Consider the following 17,814-nt stretch of genomic DNA (forward strand, 5'->3'; position numbering starts at 1 on the left):
TACGATTGTCAATCAGGTATTAATATCACTATCATTTATTATTCGAGAATATTATATACATAGTTGCTTTTCCCTATACGTAATAGCAATAATTAAATAATAAATTAAATAATAATCGAATAAAGAAGTAATGATACTCGAATATTAAATGTTAGTGATAATAATATCTGCACGACAATCGTGTGATAATATCCGCGAGAAAGACGAGACTGATGAGAGATGATTTAGCTTTGCGATAATATCGCCGCTAGCTCGCTTCGTGCCTAGTGCGCAGCTCACTTATCAGTGGTGAACAAGAATGGAAACAAGAATAGAGCAATTGAACGTGTGTCCTTTTCTTATTTACTATCATTGTGCGGAAATATAACAAACAGGCGCGAACCAGGCGCATTTTATCGTTACCACCGCGAAAATGCGTCTAACGAACGTAGTAAAGGCGCACTTTGTTAGATGGCGTCTCGAAAATGAGCCTAGCTTTGGCCATTTAAAGCAGGCTGGTGGCCGCTCTCATGCTTCTCTCTGGTGGACAGTAGCATCAAACAGAAACAAGTAGACTGTTCATTTAACGGTTCCGCATAATTTTTTGAGGAAATTATCGGGAAATATTATTCGCTTGTGGGATTTCTTTATGAATATACTTATCAGCGCACCGTAATTTGGAATTTTTGGTATCTTATTAATAAAATCGTCCCTGTTAATAAGCATGCCGCCCTTTTTCTATCATTTCCGTGTGACGTTACTTCACGAATTGATTTTCATGGACTTTTCGTTTTAGATATTCTAAAGTGTAGAAACACGGCGAGATGATGCACAGAAGAGGAGGTAAGCGTATCCGGATGGACGATCCGGTACCACCAGAGTACGAGACTCCGATGACACCTATGACACCAATGAACGACAATTCGGGTGGAGATGCAAACGATTCTTATAGCGGTTATACGCCATACAATCAGGCATCTCAAACTCCACTACACAATCCGACGTAAATATCTTATAGCATTATGCTGGTGGAAATGTCACTTTAACTTCTAATGTATCTTATATTCGTAGCCCAGAGCATTATTCTTCGGAGAGTTATAGTTCACCTGGTACATCTCAGCAGCAAGAACAGTCAGGGAATTTTGACAACCAGGCACAGTTTGAGGCTCCCATGACTCCTGCCACTCCTAACATGAGGATTACGAGAAATACACGTGCCAGGATGCGTGGTATGAATAAATTCTATATTTTGTAGACTATATCTTGTGAAGAACTTTGTAGAAATTATATTAAAAAAAATTTCATGTTTAATTTGAAAGGAGGTGTAGTACAGCAACCTAAATATAAAGAAATCGATACTGACTATATCCCAACATCTAGTGGGAAAAGCAAAGGCAATAGTGGAAGAGGCAGAGGCAAAAGAGCACATCACTCGCATAGTCTGGAAGATGAAGCTAGTCTTTACTATGTTATTAGAAATAATCGTTCTTCCCTCACTGTACGTTGACTGATTATGATTTGCACTGTGATAATGATTTAAATACCATAAAAACTTTTTTTATAATATAAACGTTATTTGGTAGACTATTGTTGATGACTGGATAGAAAAGTACAAGAGCAATAGGGAAAATGCTCTACTTATGTTGATGCAATTTTTTATCAATGCAAGTGGTTGTAAAGGTCGCATTACTTCTGAGATGCAACTTACTATGGAACATGTGGCAATTATTCGTAAGATGACTGAAGAATTCGATGAAGTATGTTTCGTAGAGTGTTTTAGTATCCCACAAATTATAACTTCATCTTATATAATCCTATTTTACAGGAGAGTGGTGAATATCCATTGATAATGACAGGACAACAATGGAAGAAATTCCGTGCCAATTTTTGCGAATTTGTACAAATTCTGGTCCGCCAGTGTCAATATTCTATTATTTATGATCAATTTTTAATGGATAATGTTATTTCTTTGTTAACTGGACTCTCAGACTCACAAGTTAGAGCGTTCAGACATACAGCAACACTTGCAGGCAAGTATAAACTAGCCAAAAAGGCGCTTAAAAATTACGTCTTAAGCGAAACGTAGACATCAAATGAGAAACTTCTTTGTTTCATCTGCAGCTATGAAATTAATGACAGCCTTGGTAGACGTTGCTTTGACTGTCTCTATAAATTTGGATAATACGCAACGACAATACGAAGCCGAGAGACAAAAGGCCCGAGAAAAGAGAGCAGCAGACAGATTGGAATCTTTAATGGCGAAACGAAAGGAGTTAGAAGAGAATATGGACGAAATTAAGAATATGCTTACGTATATGTTCAAGTCAGTCTTTGTTCATAGATACAGAGATACTTTGCCAGAGATACGTGCAATTTGCATGGCAGAAATTGGAGTCTGGATGAAAAAATTCCACCAGAATTTCTTGGACGATTCCTACTTAAAGTATATAGGTAAGTTGTTTTAACTATTCTTGTATGTTGAAATTGAAATTATAATTAACAATTTTATTTAATTTTACAGGTTGGACGTTGCACGACAAAGTTGGAGAAGTCAGACTGAAGTGTCTACAGGCATTGCAACCATTGTATGCTTCGGAGGAGTTAAAAACGAAACTTGAGCTTTTTACCAGTAAATTTAAAGACAGAATCGTTGCAATGACGTTGGACAAAGAGTATGACGTGGCGGTCCAGGCTGTAAAATTGGTTATCTCGATCCTTAAACATCACAGAGAAATTCTCACTGATAAAGATTGCGAACACGTGTACGAACTTGTTTATTCGTCTCATCGCGCGGTCGCGCAAGCAGCTGGTGAATTCTTGAACGAACGTTTATTCCGTCCGGACGACGAAGCCGTAGCGGGTGTGAAGACTAGACGCGGCAAAAAGCGATTGCCGAATACACCTCTTATACGCGATCTAGTTTTGTTCTTCATCGAATCCGAGTTGCATGAGCATGGAGCATATTTGGTTGACTCTTTGATCGAGACTAATCAAATGATGAAAGATTGGGAATGTATGACGGATCTTTTGCTGGAGGAGGCTGGTCCTGAGGAGGAAGCACTAGACAATCAGAAGGAAACATCCCTTATCGAGTTGATGGTTTGTTGTATTAAACAAGCCGCTACCGGCGAAGCGCCAGTCGGCCGCGGACCAAATCGAAAGATTTTATCAGTGAAAGAAGTGAAGCAAGTTAATGACGATAAGCAAAGATTAACTGAACATTTTATTCAAACATTACCGCTCCTGCTGGACAAGTACAGGGCGGATCCTGAGAAATTGGCCAACTTACTCGCAATCCCGCAATATTTCGATTTGGATATTTATACGAAATCTAGACAGGAGATAAATCTAGATTCTTTATTGAGTAAAATTCACACAATTGTAGAAAAGATGCACGACACTGAAGTTTTAGATACTGCAGCTAAGACTTTAGAACACATGTGTGTGGACGGTCATGCTATCTTTACTAGGTATGCATATTATTAGTTTAAACAATTAGGTTTATTATCTAGTATTTAAAAGATGTTTAATTAATCTTTGTGCAGATGCGACGTCGCTCGGTCTACATTGATCGATTCCATTGTAAATAAGTATAAAGAAGCGATCGACGAGTATCGGAATTTGATAGAGGGAGATGAGGTACCGGACGAAGATGAAACTTTCAATGTTATCCAGTCTCTCAAGAAAGTCTCCATATTTTATTCTTGTCACAATATGAATCCATGGAATATATGGGATTCTCTATACAAAGATATAGAAGATGCGAAAGATCCTACAAAGTACATTTTCTTCATATTCATTGTAGCTACACGTTATATCTTCATATTATATATATATACATATGTTGAATGGTTTATAGATGCTTACCGTTTAATGCAGTTAAGTATTGCATAAGCGCTTGCTTTTTCGCTATCTTATGGGGTCAAAATCACTTGATGGAAGCTGTCGATTCTGGCAATCGTGGCGAAGATGAATGTCGACAACTGAAGGAACGGTTGCATTCATTTATGGGCTCGATGCGCCATTTCGTTAGTGGCGACAGTAGCGGCACAGTAATCATACATTTTATATAATACAATTATGATTCAAATTTCTTGTAAATGAAATATATAATTCATATATTTGCTTATCAAATAGCCATCACCGCCGATATTGAGAGAAGAAGCATATAATACGATATGCGATCTGTTGGTGGTATTCTGCAATCAACTGACTACACATACCAATCATCTGATGCATCAATTGGTGTACGAACCTGATCAAGCAATGCAGAATATGCTTAATAGATTTATACAAGAATACGTCTTCTTTGAAGAGGAGGATGGTAAGTAAGCATTTGAATACACATTAGAGAAACTTACAGCGCAATATATGCTACTGATATGTCGAAACTTATTTCGCAGATGAACACGACGAGCACTCCAAGATCGAAGAGCTGCACAAGCGAAGAAACTTCTTAGCAGGTTACTGCAAGCTAATCGTTTATAATATGATTCCTACGAAAGCCGCAGCCGATGTATTTAAGCATTATGTGAAGTATTACAATGATTACGGCGACATTATTAAAACCACATTGGGAAAAGCGAGAGACATCAACAAAACGAATTGCGCGCTAACCATGCAACAGAGTTTGAACATTTTGTATAACGAAATTGTAACTGAGAAAGGCAAAGTGAACCGAAGCAGCGAAGAATTCACTGCAATTAGAGTGCGTAAATATTGATATATATTTGTTCGATTATATAACGAGACAAAACATGATAAAATTACTAAAAAAAATCTATTTCTTTACAGGAACTCGCAAAACGATTTGCGTTATCCTTCGGTTTAGATGCCGTGAAAAATCGCGAAGCAATCACAGCCTTACATCGCTCAGGTGTGTTATTTGCCATTACTCCACCAGATGGTATCGAGCAGGACCCCACAGGCCCGCCACCAAATCTACCATTCCTTGAAATATTGTCCGAATTCACGAATAAACTCCTCAAACAGGACAAACGTGTTGTGTAAGTATTTTATATTGTCAAATCACACTTTTTGCAGGAAATAGAATTTTAAAATATATTGAAATTAGTTTTTGTCCTCTATGCTCACGCGCTTTGTCACGGTGTATTTTATTGCAGTCTAAACTTTCTGGACAGACGATTGCAAGCTGGAATGCCATCGTCACGAGGCGAAGACTGGCAACCTTTACTTCTGTATAGAAACAGCTTGCTGCACGGCGAGACTGATCAAGTTCCTGTGACAAGTAAACGAGCTTATACGAGACGCAAGAAGGATCAGTTAGCCGGTAAAGGATTTCGTAGCGCTATTCTCAAAAATATTTTAGATACATGAATCTGTTAGAAAAACATAGGAAACCATAGGAAGTTAATTAAACGAGGCAGATGAAAATTAGTAGTCTGTAAATTTATTATAATTGTGTGAAGGTATTAAGTTTTAATAATTTTATATTCTTATTCTTAGTTTAAGCAATAATGTCTTTTTTTTGCAGAGGAAGAAGAAGCAGATGAACCTGATGAGGGTTCTGATCATGAATTTTCAGGGTGAGTTAGGTGTACCCGACTAGAGTCTGATATATAATTATTCCTTTCTGTCAAACTTGTCAAATCATTAGTACAGATTCGACTGTAATTGCAAGTAACCGTTACACGTAATTATTCGATGACACACGAATAAAGTTGGCATAGATTGAGCGGATTAATCGCGCACAATTATTGTTGCGATACAAACTAAATGCTTATTTTTACTCGCTTTTGCAATGCGATCTATGCTGCGGAGAGTGTATACTCTTCGTAAAATTAAAAGCGCAAATACATTCTATGCACATACTGTAAGATGTGCTTTGTTTCTTACTACTGTTAGCGCTGTAAAAACATTACTGTTGCTTGCAGAGTGTAGATCTGTAGAAGTAGTAGTAGTAATTACATTGTACTAATATCTTTCATTTTCTGCCTTATGTATTTTATTAATGCTTTATTAATATCATATACAATCTATAATTTATTTATGAAACTTCGATATTATGAATTAACGCTATGATGAATTTGTAAAAACAATCGGTCATGATTTAGAGCGGCAATCAATGCGTATAGTTAAATTCAGTTATCATATTTTGATATACAAGCTATGTAATGTTTACGTCATGCAATTTTAAGACTTCAAAATCAACATCTAAACATTACAGCGTGCGTTTGAATAGTAGATCTATATTTTTTTATAAAGGGATATTGATGATCTCGTTCCTTGCAGTATAACTGCATGCTTCTGCTTAATCTATAAATATCTGCTGTAACTGCCACTTACAAGAAAAAACATTATTCTGCCTCTCTACTTGCATGAGTAGTAATTTTTGACGAATTGCTTGTTGCAGGTAACCTGATTGTTACACAAGTTAAGGCTCCTGTTTCCTTGCCGTGGTTATTTTAGATTATGATGTTGGAAGCGAAAAAATATATGTCCAAAATTCTTGCAAAATTAAGATGTCTAAAAAAACATGTCTATAGAATGACGCGATTGATTTGAGTAGATTGTATAATATTCCGAAATCTTCTTCTTTACTTTAATAATCAATAAAAAGTCAAAATTAACGTGACAAAATTATTTAATTAAAAAATAGATCATAAGTCTTGTTAATTTTATATTAATTTTTGCGGTTATTTATTGATTGTTAGAGCAAAAGATAACTTTAGAATATTTCACAAATTTGCATAAAAAATCGATCGCAAGTATAATTTTATGGATATCTTTTTTTTTATTTCAGCGTGCTTTGTAAAAAGTTTGAGTATGTATTTTCTCGCTTTTGACGTCATAATGTAAAATAGTCGTGGTGAAGACCAGGAGCTTTAAAGAATGTATTTTTAGAGGAATATCAATTGTGTATCTGAAAGTTATATGTAAGGGGCAAAAATTGTACAAGAAACTTTTGATGTAATTTATTATTCCTGGTGCCTGCTTTCTCTTTATTTCGTTTAACAAATGAAGTCACACTTCTAAACTAGAATAAGAGAATATTAAGGGATAGATCATATTGTCACAGATTATGGTATTTTTGAAACAAATGAGAAAGATCGTACATAGAGAACGATGTGTGTATTTTGTCGAATGATTAAAATCGAGTAAGCTTAAAACTTTGTATTCTGTTTATATATCAATAATACAAATTGGTGAGATAGATATGAATATGTGAGATTACTTTAAATAAGACCCTCTATACTCCCAGTGTTCCTAAATCCTACTTTATTAAAATGAAAAATTGTCATTAAAAAGCGCGATGTATGTATTATCAATTATTAATATACAGAAAACATGTGAGAGAGAATAAGACCTTTGTTTTACACTTTTCTTTCTCTCTCATTCTCCATCTTACTCTTTTTTAAAATTGATAATGTGAGCATTCTTTTTCATAGCACGCCGTTCTCTATAACCATCTCCTTACAAAAATGTTATCTATCATTCTTCGTTTGCATCTCTCTCTTTCGCTCTCTCTTGATTAATTTTATATTATATTTTATAATATGATATTGTTTTATATGATATTGTTATAATATGATATTGTTTTATCAAGATTTTGATACATTTCGTTGATTTACAATGTATAACATAATAAATTATAAATTTTCTCTTTACGTGTATGCTGAGCTATAAATTCGAGTGTACAAACTCTCATATATTGATCATATATATGCATTTAAGATTTTTTATAAATTTATCAAATTTTTGTCCCTTTATCTCAGATAATTGAAATAATTACACCTTCATTTGGTGAAATTTATTGTTTTCGTTTCAGCAAGCACAAAAAGAAGCGTGGTCCACGGAAAAATCAGTGAGTAATTTCTTCTCCTATTTTTGTTAAATTAAGTATGAACAAAAAATAACGATTTTTTAATTTCAGATTACCGGTTAATAAAGTGGTGATAAGCCGTGGGCCTAGAGTGAATACTTTCTATGAAAATAACGATGCAGCTCAAATGCAAACGTCACCTTCAGCAACAATAGAAGATACGTCGACAAGTCCATCACAAGATATCGATAGTAAACTTAAGACACTACAAATACAGTCAAGACCGTGAGTATGAATTACATAATTTTTTATATGTTCATATACTTTGAAATTATATAATGAAATTATATAATGGAAAGGATATATTATTATATATGCAATAGACGAAGAAATCAAGAACATGTGGAGCACAGAGAATTGCGGAGAACGTCTAGAAACTCAGGCAGATACGTTGAGGGGCAATATATGGTAAGTTCTAACATTATTGTTATATATGTACAGACACTAATATATATATATATATATATATATATATATATATATATATATATATATATGTATATATTATATATATGTATATATTAATTAATTGAAACACATTAAATCGTTGCAGGAATCTGATTCCGAGTAAGAAAATGTATAATCCCTAAAAGCTTTACTATTCCTAAATTTAGACAATTGGATTGTGATACGTGTTCAAAGCAACTATGCCATCTGAGAATTATGGGAAAATATATTTAATTTATATATGGCATAGAAAGGCTTTTGCGAGTATTAATAAATTATAATAGCGTTATGTTACAAAAATAGTTACATAAGTAAAATTCTTACAGTTTTCCCGTGAAATTAAATTTATTTCATTATATGCTACGTTACAAATACTACAATATATGTATTCCATTTTTATTAACATTTTTTATATAAAAAGATGTTTAGTGTAAGAGAATATTAAACTATTTAATAGTTTTTTTAAATAAATATGTGTGCAAAAGTTATTGATACAATTTTATTTGTTTATATATCGTAGGGACATGGTGAATTGATAAGTATATTTTCTTAAAATTATATTTTATTTCCCCCACACACACATTCAATTTACGAATTATAATTTTTACGTTTTTATGCTCTGCGTTTCGTATAAAATTATATAAAGTTAATTATTTACGCATTAAACATTATATACAATTATTATATATTATTGCAGAACCTTATATCGTAAAAAGGATATAATTTGTCATTGTATCATGATTAAATATGAGAATGACCACATGAAAAGTCAAATTATTATAAATACACACATAATCTCTATGGCAATACCGCTCACAGATAAGACAATACTCAATAGTAATTTTCACAGAACTCCTAACTTTTGTATATGTTAATTTATTGTTGTAAATATTACAACAATAAATTAACATTTTGTACAACGTCTGACGTGTTCATCACGATCAATTTCTATTGCATACGAGATTTGCGGAAAATACTACTGAGTCTGCGACCTTTCGGTGTGCTGGATGAGTTCTGTTAAAAATACATGTTAATTTATAATAAGTCGTTTAATACTTAAGTAACTTTTTATATCTAATTATACTCACTTCATCTTGCCGTTTTAGTGTAAACAAATGTTTCAATGTGTGAGGAGTGGTTGTTGTCCTCCTATCTGCGTTGCGTTCTCTCAAGATCCGTGAACTCGGGCTCCTTAATTCATTACCCTGCGACAAATTGTTGAAAGAATTTTCAATGACTAATATGTAATTTTTTTCACGATTACACAATGAAAGCGTTACGAAGAATTACAGATGCAACTCTTGAGCTTTATCGAATTCACAAATAGATTCTTTTTTCTATTAACCTCGTATGCATAATACAAGATTAAGAACAAAACATAATACAAAATCAATAACATATATAGAGATACATTTATATACCTGCAATGACAATCTTCCTCCATTTTTGCTTGGTGTTGGAGGACCAGGTTTTTTGTAGGACGTCTACGAGGAATACCAAAGTTACCATAAGCAGGCAAAACAATATTTAACAAATGATAGTTTCATTAGCCAACAGAATTTTAGTCATATAATAATTGCTTACTTGAGATCTATCTTTTTTCTTTGTCTTTTGCTCTGGGAGAAGGCTTTGACTGAGACTATCGTTGAAATTCTCTTCCATTATAGAACCTGACTATAAACAAGATAAACATCACAATATATGTAAGCACATATAAGAACAGATACATACAATATTTATTATTAATAAATATTTATGATACAAAAACATAATGTGGACATGTAATAAATATATGCAGCGTATGTTAAAAGACGCTTACTTTGATATCTTCCTCCGTTAAGTTTGAAGGAAGGAATTGCATTTCCGCTGGATACGATGATTTTAGATGTGGTTTACACTGGGCATTCCTCATTTGTAAAACGGACAACCGATTGATGTCTGTACTGGGTAAACAATGTCCTCTTTTCATGTCGGCTACAACATCGATTAATACGATAAAAATGATAAAAAATCTTTAATATTATCTTTATATTCATATATATATATATATAATACATTTTACCTAGGTAAACGTTGTCAAAGATCTCTTCTTCATCTTCCGCTTTAAATGCGTTGCCCATTGCTTGTAAGTTTCTTACGCTGTGCCTCCTTTCGAACGTTTCTTCTGTTATCACTGTTACTTTGTGCGTTGTTTGCTGTGTTTCAGGCACCACCTCTTGCTTTTCCAGTCTGTGATAGATTTAAATTAATTGACGTACATACTGCCAAATTGATAAGATTTGTTTTCAACATATTCCAACACGTTTAAACATACTTGGCAGTTCTGCGTGAAATTGTGGACATATGTTGGTCTGTTTCAACTTCCTTGAGCTTGACTTGCATTTCTTTTAATCGTTGTAATGCTTCTTGCTTCTGTTGTTGCTCGATTAAAAGTTTCTCTCCCACGCTCCAAAGTTGCGAGCTCAGATCTCCGACATGCGTTTTGTATTTATTAATTTCTTCTCTTTGTTTCTGGCACATCGACTCCATTTGATTTTGCAACTTTTCTCGTACAATTTTTTCTTGATCGCTGTTTAATCTTGCTACTTGCTCATTGTAAACTTTTTTCTGAAACAAATATTATTATGTGACATCACAATTTATACGTAGCACGTTCTACAGTAGATGTTTTACTATTTACCATTTTTTGCTTCATATCTTCCAGCTTCTGTTCATACGCAACATGGACTTCTTTCAATTGACTTTCGAATTCTTGCTTCGCGGTTTTATTTGACTCATCTTTTTCTTTTTCTATTTGCTGATTTTGTTTTTTCACACGTTCTAGTTCGTCCTTTAGAGATTGTACATCTCTCAAGTTAACCGTTAATTCCGCCGTCTCCGACTTTAATTTCTTTAGTTCCATTCTAAGATCATCCATATTTTTTTCCAATTTCACATTTCTCGAACGCATAGAATCTGTTTTATTTTTCATGTCTTTCTTTTCCTTAATTAGTTGATTGATTTGACTTTGCAGTTTTTTATCTATATCCGACTGAGTCTTGATTTCTCCAGATTTCAACCTACTCTCGTAGGAAGTAGCCAAAGCAGTGAAAGATTCTATTTCTTCCTTGGACTTTAATATATTGTTACGAAATGCTTTATTTTTCTCCAGTTCTGCATCTATTATGACTATTTCATTGGAAAATTGATTTTCTTCTACATTCTTTAATATATCCAGACACTCTTTTTCATGCACTGAACATAAGTAGGTGTCATGTAATTTCTTTTCCGTCCAAAGAAACTTGTCCCATAAAATATCAAATATGCATTTAATGTTTTCTAAATGCTCTATACGATACTTGGATAGTGCATTTTCAATATTTGTTTTTTTAGCTAGTAACTGTTTGAACTGATCGCAAGTAGGATTTTCACTGTTTAAGATATTCTGAAACTTTGACAGTATTTCATCCCACTTTTGCAACGACGATGATAAAACAGTACTTAAGTCGTTGCGCGAGGTTGAAACTTTTTGTATAAAGTTCTTTAGCGATTCCTTACTTAGTATGATATTGTTGAGATACTCGTTTCGTTTTTGTGCTATTATTTCTAATTCTTGTATTCTATTTGTCAGACTGCAGATTTCTTCTTCGTCCTTTTTACCGTTTTCTATTAGCATCTTTTGCTCTTCCAGTGTTTTGTTTAAATGGGCATTCGTGTGGGATAAATGCGAGATTACTTTTTGGGATAAGTGCAATTCATGAAGAGTCATCTTAATAATATTCAGAATATTTTCAGTTCTGTTGTCTTTGTAGGTGCACTGATATTGTGACGAATTATATAAGTTCTGGTCGAGAATATCGAAATCTGAGCATATCTCCATAATTGTAGAGTTCAAGTTTTTAGTTGGATGTTCCAATTCTTGACACAGCTTTACAATGTTTGCTTGACTTGCATCCATAAGTTTATAATGATCTTTGCTCACTTCAAGCTCTGCGTTTGTTATTTCTAATTTCTGTTGCAGTTCTTCTATAGTCTTGTCTCGGTCGTGAATCTGATTTTCTAATTCTAAACATTTGACTTGCAATTCGCGATACAACAACTTTTCATTTTCAAGTTCTTCTTTTAATACTTCTTTCGATTTATCATATTGTTCTTGAAGATCTTTTATGTGCATATATTTTTCTTTCAGAGCTGTTTCTTGAGTTGCCAATACAGCATCCTGGCTAGACCTTACTTCTTGAAGATTAATAATTATCTCTTTCAGCTTCTTCTCCGACTCGCTTGCTTCGTTCATTAACTTTTCCATTTTATTTTGCAGCATCAGCAATGTCTTCTCTTTTAATTCCATTTCTTCATTTTTTGTTGCAAACATTTCTTCATGCAAACTAATCAAATGATCTTTTTCAGCCTTCAAAGAAGAAACATCCGAAAGTAACTCATTAATTTGTGTATTTTTTAATTCTATTTGTATCATTGTATTGTTCATCTCTTGTTGTAATATATTAAATTTGTCAACAGCATCTTTTGATTCCAGTGATATTTTAGTATTTTCTAACTTTAGACTTTCCAAGTTATGATTTGTTTCAATTTTTAGAACTGCATATTGCTCCTCTAATGTGCGATTTGTTTCTTGTAGTTCCTGCAGATTCTGTTTAGATTCATTTAAATCTTTACACAGAAAATTTTCTATTTCTTCCAAAGCCTTTATTTTATCTTGATATTGTAATAGGTCTTGTTGTAACATAACATTTGTTATTTGAATGTCAGATAATTCCTTCTTAGTATAGTTTAAATCACTCTTCAACTCCTCTTTTTCTTGTTCCATTTTACACAATTCGTAATGTAATGTTTGATAGTTTTTATGTATCTTTCCAAATGTCATTTTTATATTTTCTTCATACTCAATAAACCTTTGTTGAGTTTCTTGTTTCATTAATTTGAAATATTCCCTTATATCTTGAAGTTTTCCAAAATATGTCCTAGCAGATTTCAATAGTAATTGTTGATTAGTTAAATCTTTTGTTAATTTACGTACATCCTCTTCTAGAACACATTTCTCGTTCGCGACCTCCTTTAGAACTTTAATCTCCTGCAAATAATTATTGATAGTTTCCTTTTGTTCATTTAACAATAAATCCTTTTGCTTTTCATTTTTTTCAACATTAGTCAATTCCATGAGAGCCTGATGATTTTGCTCTTTTAAAGTCGTAATAGTTAATTGTTGGTTATGCAAGTTTACATTTATTTCATCTATTGTTTCTTTTAATTTCTTAATATCACATTTATATGAAGTACATACTGAATTATAATTTGATAGCATAACATTTAAGCAACTCAAAAGTTTGTTTAATGTCATATTATTTATATCATCAGTTATAACTTCAATAAATTGATTGCCATAATGTAAAATAGCTTTTACATTTTCCCTGCAAGCGTCAATGGAAGATTTGTATGAATCTCTTTCGTCAGTTAGCGTGTGAATATGTATAAGATGTTCAGTTTCTTGTGATTTGATTTGTTCAAGAACGTTACTTAAATCTGAAGAATTAGTCTTTTCATTCTCAAGCAATTTATTCAAGTTTTCCATGTCTATTTTTAAGTTGTCCAATTTTGTGTTTAGCACAGAATTTAATTGTATTGTTTCAGAAAGTTCTTTTTCCCTAGATAAAAGTAAATTTCCCAATTCTTCATTGTGCGCGACGAGAGATGATTTCTCCACTTGGAAATTTTTTACACTAATGTTTGACACATGTAATTCTTTTTGTGCATCATTTAACTCAGTTTTGACTTTATCCAATATTTTTACTTTTTGCTGCAAATCTTCATTTAATTCTATTGCATCCTTATAATTCTTTGTAAATATATCTAGCTTTTCTTTTAAAGAATCAACTTGAGCTTGGAGTATAGCAGATTCTTCTTTAGCTTCTTGAAGTTGGATTTCAATCACAGAACTCAGGGCTTCACTATTGTTCAATGACATTCTGGCAGGTAGTGACAATACTACAGAGTCCTCGACTTCAAAACTTTGTTCTATAATAGAATTTTTACTGAGTTCTTTGAGACGAACGCGTAATTCTTCATTATACATTCTGAGTTCTATCAGTTCTCTGTCCTTCATTTCCATTTTCCGTGATAAAGTTTCCAACAATCGTTCACAGTTTATAAGGTTCTCTTTATATTGTATAGATTGTCTTTGCTCAGAAGCTAGTATTTTTGATAGATTATCTTTCTCAGTTTCCAAATTATCCATTTCATCCTGTTGCTTAGTCAACTGAATTTCCAAGTCACTGATGTACTTCTTGTAATAATCCTCATGTAATGATGTATACTCCTTTTTATGGGAAGATTGAGGAGTGCTTGGTGTCATTTGTTCTTCTCGTAATGCCTTTAGTTGTGCTGCTTTCATTTCAAATTTTACTTTTAAATTCTGTATTTTTTCCTGATATATTTTTACTTCATCCTGTAATTCTGCATTTTTAAATCGTTCTATATCTAAATTAGACCTCAACTCTCTTAGTTCTCGAGTTCGTTCTGTCATTATCTTATAACTACTATGTGCTGAGCGCATAATAGGAGACTTAACAAAATCTTTAAGGGGTGGTGTATGGCGGCTACTTGGACTTCTCGATGCATCTTCAACCAATTCCACAATAACTTCCTTCATTGTATCTCTAGTGACATCACTTCCAAGAGGCAAGATATTCTCAAGAAAGATCTTAATTCTTATTTGTGTTTCATGTTTCAGCTTGTTGCACATTGGAACATGAAACATAGTTGCTTGAGATGCATGCATCAATAATAAGGATGCAATATATATATGATCTGTGTTATCATCTTTGTTAATCTTGAAACTGGGATATTCATCTATTCACACAATCAATAAAAAAAATCTAGTGTAATTTCTAAATGAACCTGTGTACTATTATCTTTAGTAAAAAAAAATATATATATGTAAAAAAAAAATATATATATATATATATATAGTAAAAATATTTAAAATTATATATTTTCAAATTTAGGAAATATTGTAAATAATATGGAGATGATAAGAAAATACATATAAGCTTACCTTCCATAAACTTTGTAATAATATCTTCTTGATTGTTACTATGTTTATGCTTTGTCCATGATCTATAACATGATAATAAATGATAACAGATAATTATATTTATTAAATTGCATATTACATAACATATATGAACATACTTACATCAAATTCAATAAACTGATATAAAATATTCCATCTTGTAGTTCTCTCGTATTTTTTAGAGGTTCTTGTAGTACATCTAAGCAGTTAATCTATAACATTTAAACATCTATCTCAATAAAAATGTACTTTTTGAGAATTAAAATTTATACTTTAATTTATACTTTGTGTTAATTCTTTTACACAATATGATTCCAAAATATACTTAAATTTTGAAACAAAAATTTATATATATATATATATATATATATTTAAATTTATGATAAACATGCTATTGTAATAATTACAAATGTGAAAATAGAGGAAATGAGAAATTTACTTGATTATAAATACTCTGATATTGACAATTAATCTAATTGTATATAAATGATAGTATTTATATAATGATAATGTGATCTCTGTAATTATTTACCCATTCCACAATAACCTGTTCCCACTGTTCCATAATTTGTGTGCACTACTATATGTTTATAATTATAAAATTTGAAACACTCGTAAGTATACAATCACTTGGCTACACATCAGAAACAACCTATCTAAAGTTCGTTTAATTTTGAACATCTTAAAGTACTTCAATGCTGCCAATCTGATAATTGCAAATATATCTTTCGGAGATCGCTAAAAACAAATTCCCCTATTTGAGGTCCAATTTCACTAAAGCCGGAATCAGGGGCTAAGTTCCAAAACTCTACTCGACGGGTAGAGTAGCATTTTATTGACCAATAAGAACAAAGATAACTAGGATTTCTTTATCATAATTGGTCAATTAAATGCACTCTACCCACCGAGTAGATTTTGGAACGCAGCCAGGGCTGATATCCCGTTACCGTGGTTCCGATAGTTATCGGATCAGTAGGCGTCGTTGCGCAGTTTTTCCACGATATAAAAAAGCTGCGCAACGACGCCTACCGATTCGATAACTGTCGGTACGCGGGAACGGAATAGTACCCCAGGGGGTATTTACGATAATTCGAGTTCGAGTAAGAACACAGATGTCTATACTAAGGGTGCGTTCCGTTAGATGCTCACAACGCCCACACTTGCAACGCCGTGAGCACTCGTTCCAGTAACTTGGATGTGACAGCTAATGGAACGATATTTGAGCGTCGTGAGTGTTTCATTTTCGTAGATTTAGATTTCATATAATATCTTCTTCTTCTTCTTCAATATTTGGCTCCAGACTTCACAGAGAGAATATCGTCCCAACGCCATTGCACTGTTGAATAAAACTCTTCGAAATAATGGGTGTTTTCCAATTGCAATATCCCTAGACACTTTCATGCACATGGCGACATAAGTGCATTCCAATTGTCGTAATCGTCGACACAACATACACGTTCGTACTCAGCTGGAGGGCTACTAGTCAGCTATGTAACTAGTGGATGCTTTCCAATTGCTTAACACATCTTGACACACACGTACACAAAACCAGTTTATTGGTCACATATTATCTAAAATATCTTGTAAGATAATATGCAACCAATAAACTGGTTTTCTGTAACACAGCGTACGCAACTGAAAAGCCAGTGTTTTTTAGTGAAAATTAAAGTTAATATGAGTGCATTCCCACTTAGCGCGTCACGCACGCGTCGTCCGAGTTAAGCCAATCAATTCGTCCTATTTTATTGCGTAACTTTACACCGAATAAAATGAGACGATTTGATTGGCTTAACTCGGACGACGCGACGCGTGATGCGCTAAGTGGGAACTCAGCCTAAGCGTAGCGGCTTGAAAAGAGACTGGTATTTGCGACGTGAAGTGGATAATATTTTTTTATTATTATTTAGATTTATTATTATTATTTATTATTTAGATTTTATTATTTATTATTATTTATTATTAAAAAATACCAAAATATAAGCATAGTTGAAAAATAATCCTAACCCTACCCGACATACATACATATTAGTACACACTTTGTTCCAATTGAATCGTGCACAACATTACACTTTATGCATTTCTGTACATATGTACACGCACCGGCGTTAATGCCGTCCGAATATCCGTGTGACTCGCCACGATAACGCGTCACTCATACACTGCTGCGTGTAAGTGAGCCAGGAGCAGCACGGAATGGCGGAGGGAGCTAGCGGTATACGATCGTCGGACGCTTGGAGAGGGAATAGTGGTGGGAGTCGCGGCGATCTTCCATCCTCTATCGCAAACGTAAGAACGAGAGAAATAGCATTATAAGACGTCTGGACAGAAATGCCGTCCTAAAATACGTGTGACACACACTAAGAAAACGCTTGACTCACACTGTCTCGTCTATACGTGAGCAATACGCGGTGTCCCGACGACTGTTTCGCTCGCTCGAACGTTCATGCATTTTTCATTGTTAGCAAGGAAATTACTGTAA

At 33.2% G+C, this 17,814-nt stretch overlaps 2 protein-coding genes across 3 annotated transcripts; one reads left to right on the plus strand and one right to left on the minus strand.

The window, feature by feature from the left end:
• Nucleotides 1–500: 500 nt before the first annotated feature.
• On the plus strand, nucleotides 501–8,760 carry LOC116849094 (cohesin subunit SA-2). Of its 2 annotated transcripts, XM_032825892.1 has the most exons (19): nucleotides 501–668; nucleotides 776–982; nucleotides 1,051–1,208; nucleotides 1,299–1,477; nucleotides 1,563–1,736; nucleotides 1,805–2,009; nucleotides 2,101–2,430; nucleotides 2,501–3,449; nucleotides 3,525–3,758; nucleotides 3,839–4,031; nucleotides 4,117–4,303; nucleotides 4,383–4,687; nucleotides 4,774–4,985; nucleotides 5,103–5,269; nucleotides 5,474–5,525; nucleotides 7,769–7,804; nucleotides 7,874–8,047; nucleotides 8,146–8,230; nucleotides 8,376–8,760. In XM_032825892.1, exons 2-19 carry the CDS (start codon nucleotides 804–806, stop codon nucleotides 8,391–8,393), a joined length of 3,837 nt encoding a protein of 1,278 aa, XP_032681783.1. In that variant the 5' UTR covers nucleotides 501–668; nucleotides 776–803; the 3' UTR covers nucleotides 8,394–8,760. The 2 variants fall into 2 exon arrangements, with proteins under 2 accessions (XP_032681783.1, XP_032681784.1); XM_032825893.1 differs by lacking the exons at nucleotides 7,769–7,804; nucleotides 7,874–8,047; nucleotides 8,146–8,230; nucleotides 8,376–8,760 and adding an exon at nucleotides 6,353–7,607.
• Nucleotides 8,761–8,843: 83 nt separating this feature from the next.
• LOC116849095 (restin homolog) lies at nucleotides 8,844–16,030 on the minus strand. Its single transcript, XM_032825894.1, has 11 exons — nucleotides 15,868–16,030; nucleotides 15,459–15,547; nucleotides 15,318–15,379; nucleotides 10,950–15,112; nucleotides 10,584–10,876; nucleotides 10,332–10,498; nucleotides 10,089–10,243; nucleotides 9,854–9,943; nucleotides 9,691–9,753; nucleotides 9,358–9,474; nucleotides 8,844–9,283 (listed from the first exon to the last, which is right to left on the minus strand). Exons 1-11 carry the CDS (start codon nucleotides 15,898–15,900, stop codon nucleotides 9,218–9,220), a joined length of 5,298 nt encoding a protein of 1,765 aa, XP_032681785.1. The 5' UTR covers nucleotides 15,901–16,030; the 3' UTR covers nucleotides 8,844–9,217.
• Nucleotides 16,031–17,814: the final 1,784 nt, after the last annotated feature.

Source organism: Odontomachus brunneus, unplaced genomic scaffold, assembly GCF_010583005.1.
Source record: "Odontomachus brunneus isolate Ranch 3 - 2012 unplaced genomic scaffold, Obru_v1 Obru_scaffold_106, whole genome shotgun sequence".
In the NCBI taxonomy this organism is placed as follows: domain Eukaryota; kingdom Metazoa; phylum Arthropoda; class Insecta; order Hymenoptera; family Formicidae; genus Odontomachus; species Odontomachus brunneus.

Bases quoted from the DNA above. Each gene is read 5' to 3' on its own strand.
- LOC116849094 (XM_032825892.1), top strand. From the start codon at position 804: ATGATGCACAGAAGAGGAGGTAAGCGTATCCGGATGGACGATCCGGTA. The intron at 3,450-3,524 runs GTATGCATATTA...ATCTTTGTGCAG, and splicing joins GGTCATGCTATCTTTACTAG to ATGCGACGTCGCTCGGTCTA. The intron at 3,759-3,838 runs GTACATTTTCTT...AATGGTTTATAG, and splicing joins GATGCGAAAGATCCTACAAA to ATGCTTACCGTTTAATGCAG.
- LOC116849095 (XM_032825894.1), bottom strand. From the start codon at position 15,900: ATGGAACAGTGGGAACAGGTTATTGTGGAATGG. The intron at 15,380-15,458 runs GTAAGTATGTTC...ATCATGTTATAG, and splicing joins ATCAGTTTATTGAATTTGAT to ATCATGGACAAAGCATAAAC. The intron at 15,113-15,317 runs GTAAGCTTATAT...TTGTGTGAATAG, and splicing joins TATTACAAAGTTTATGGAAG to ATGAATATCCCAGTTTCAAG.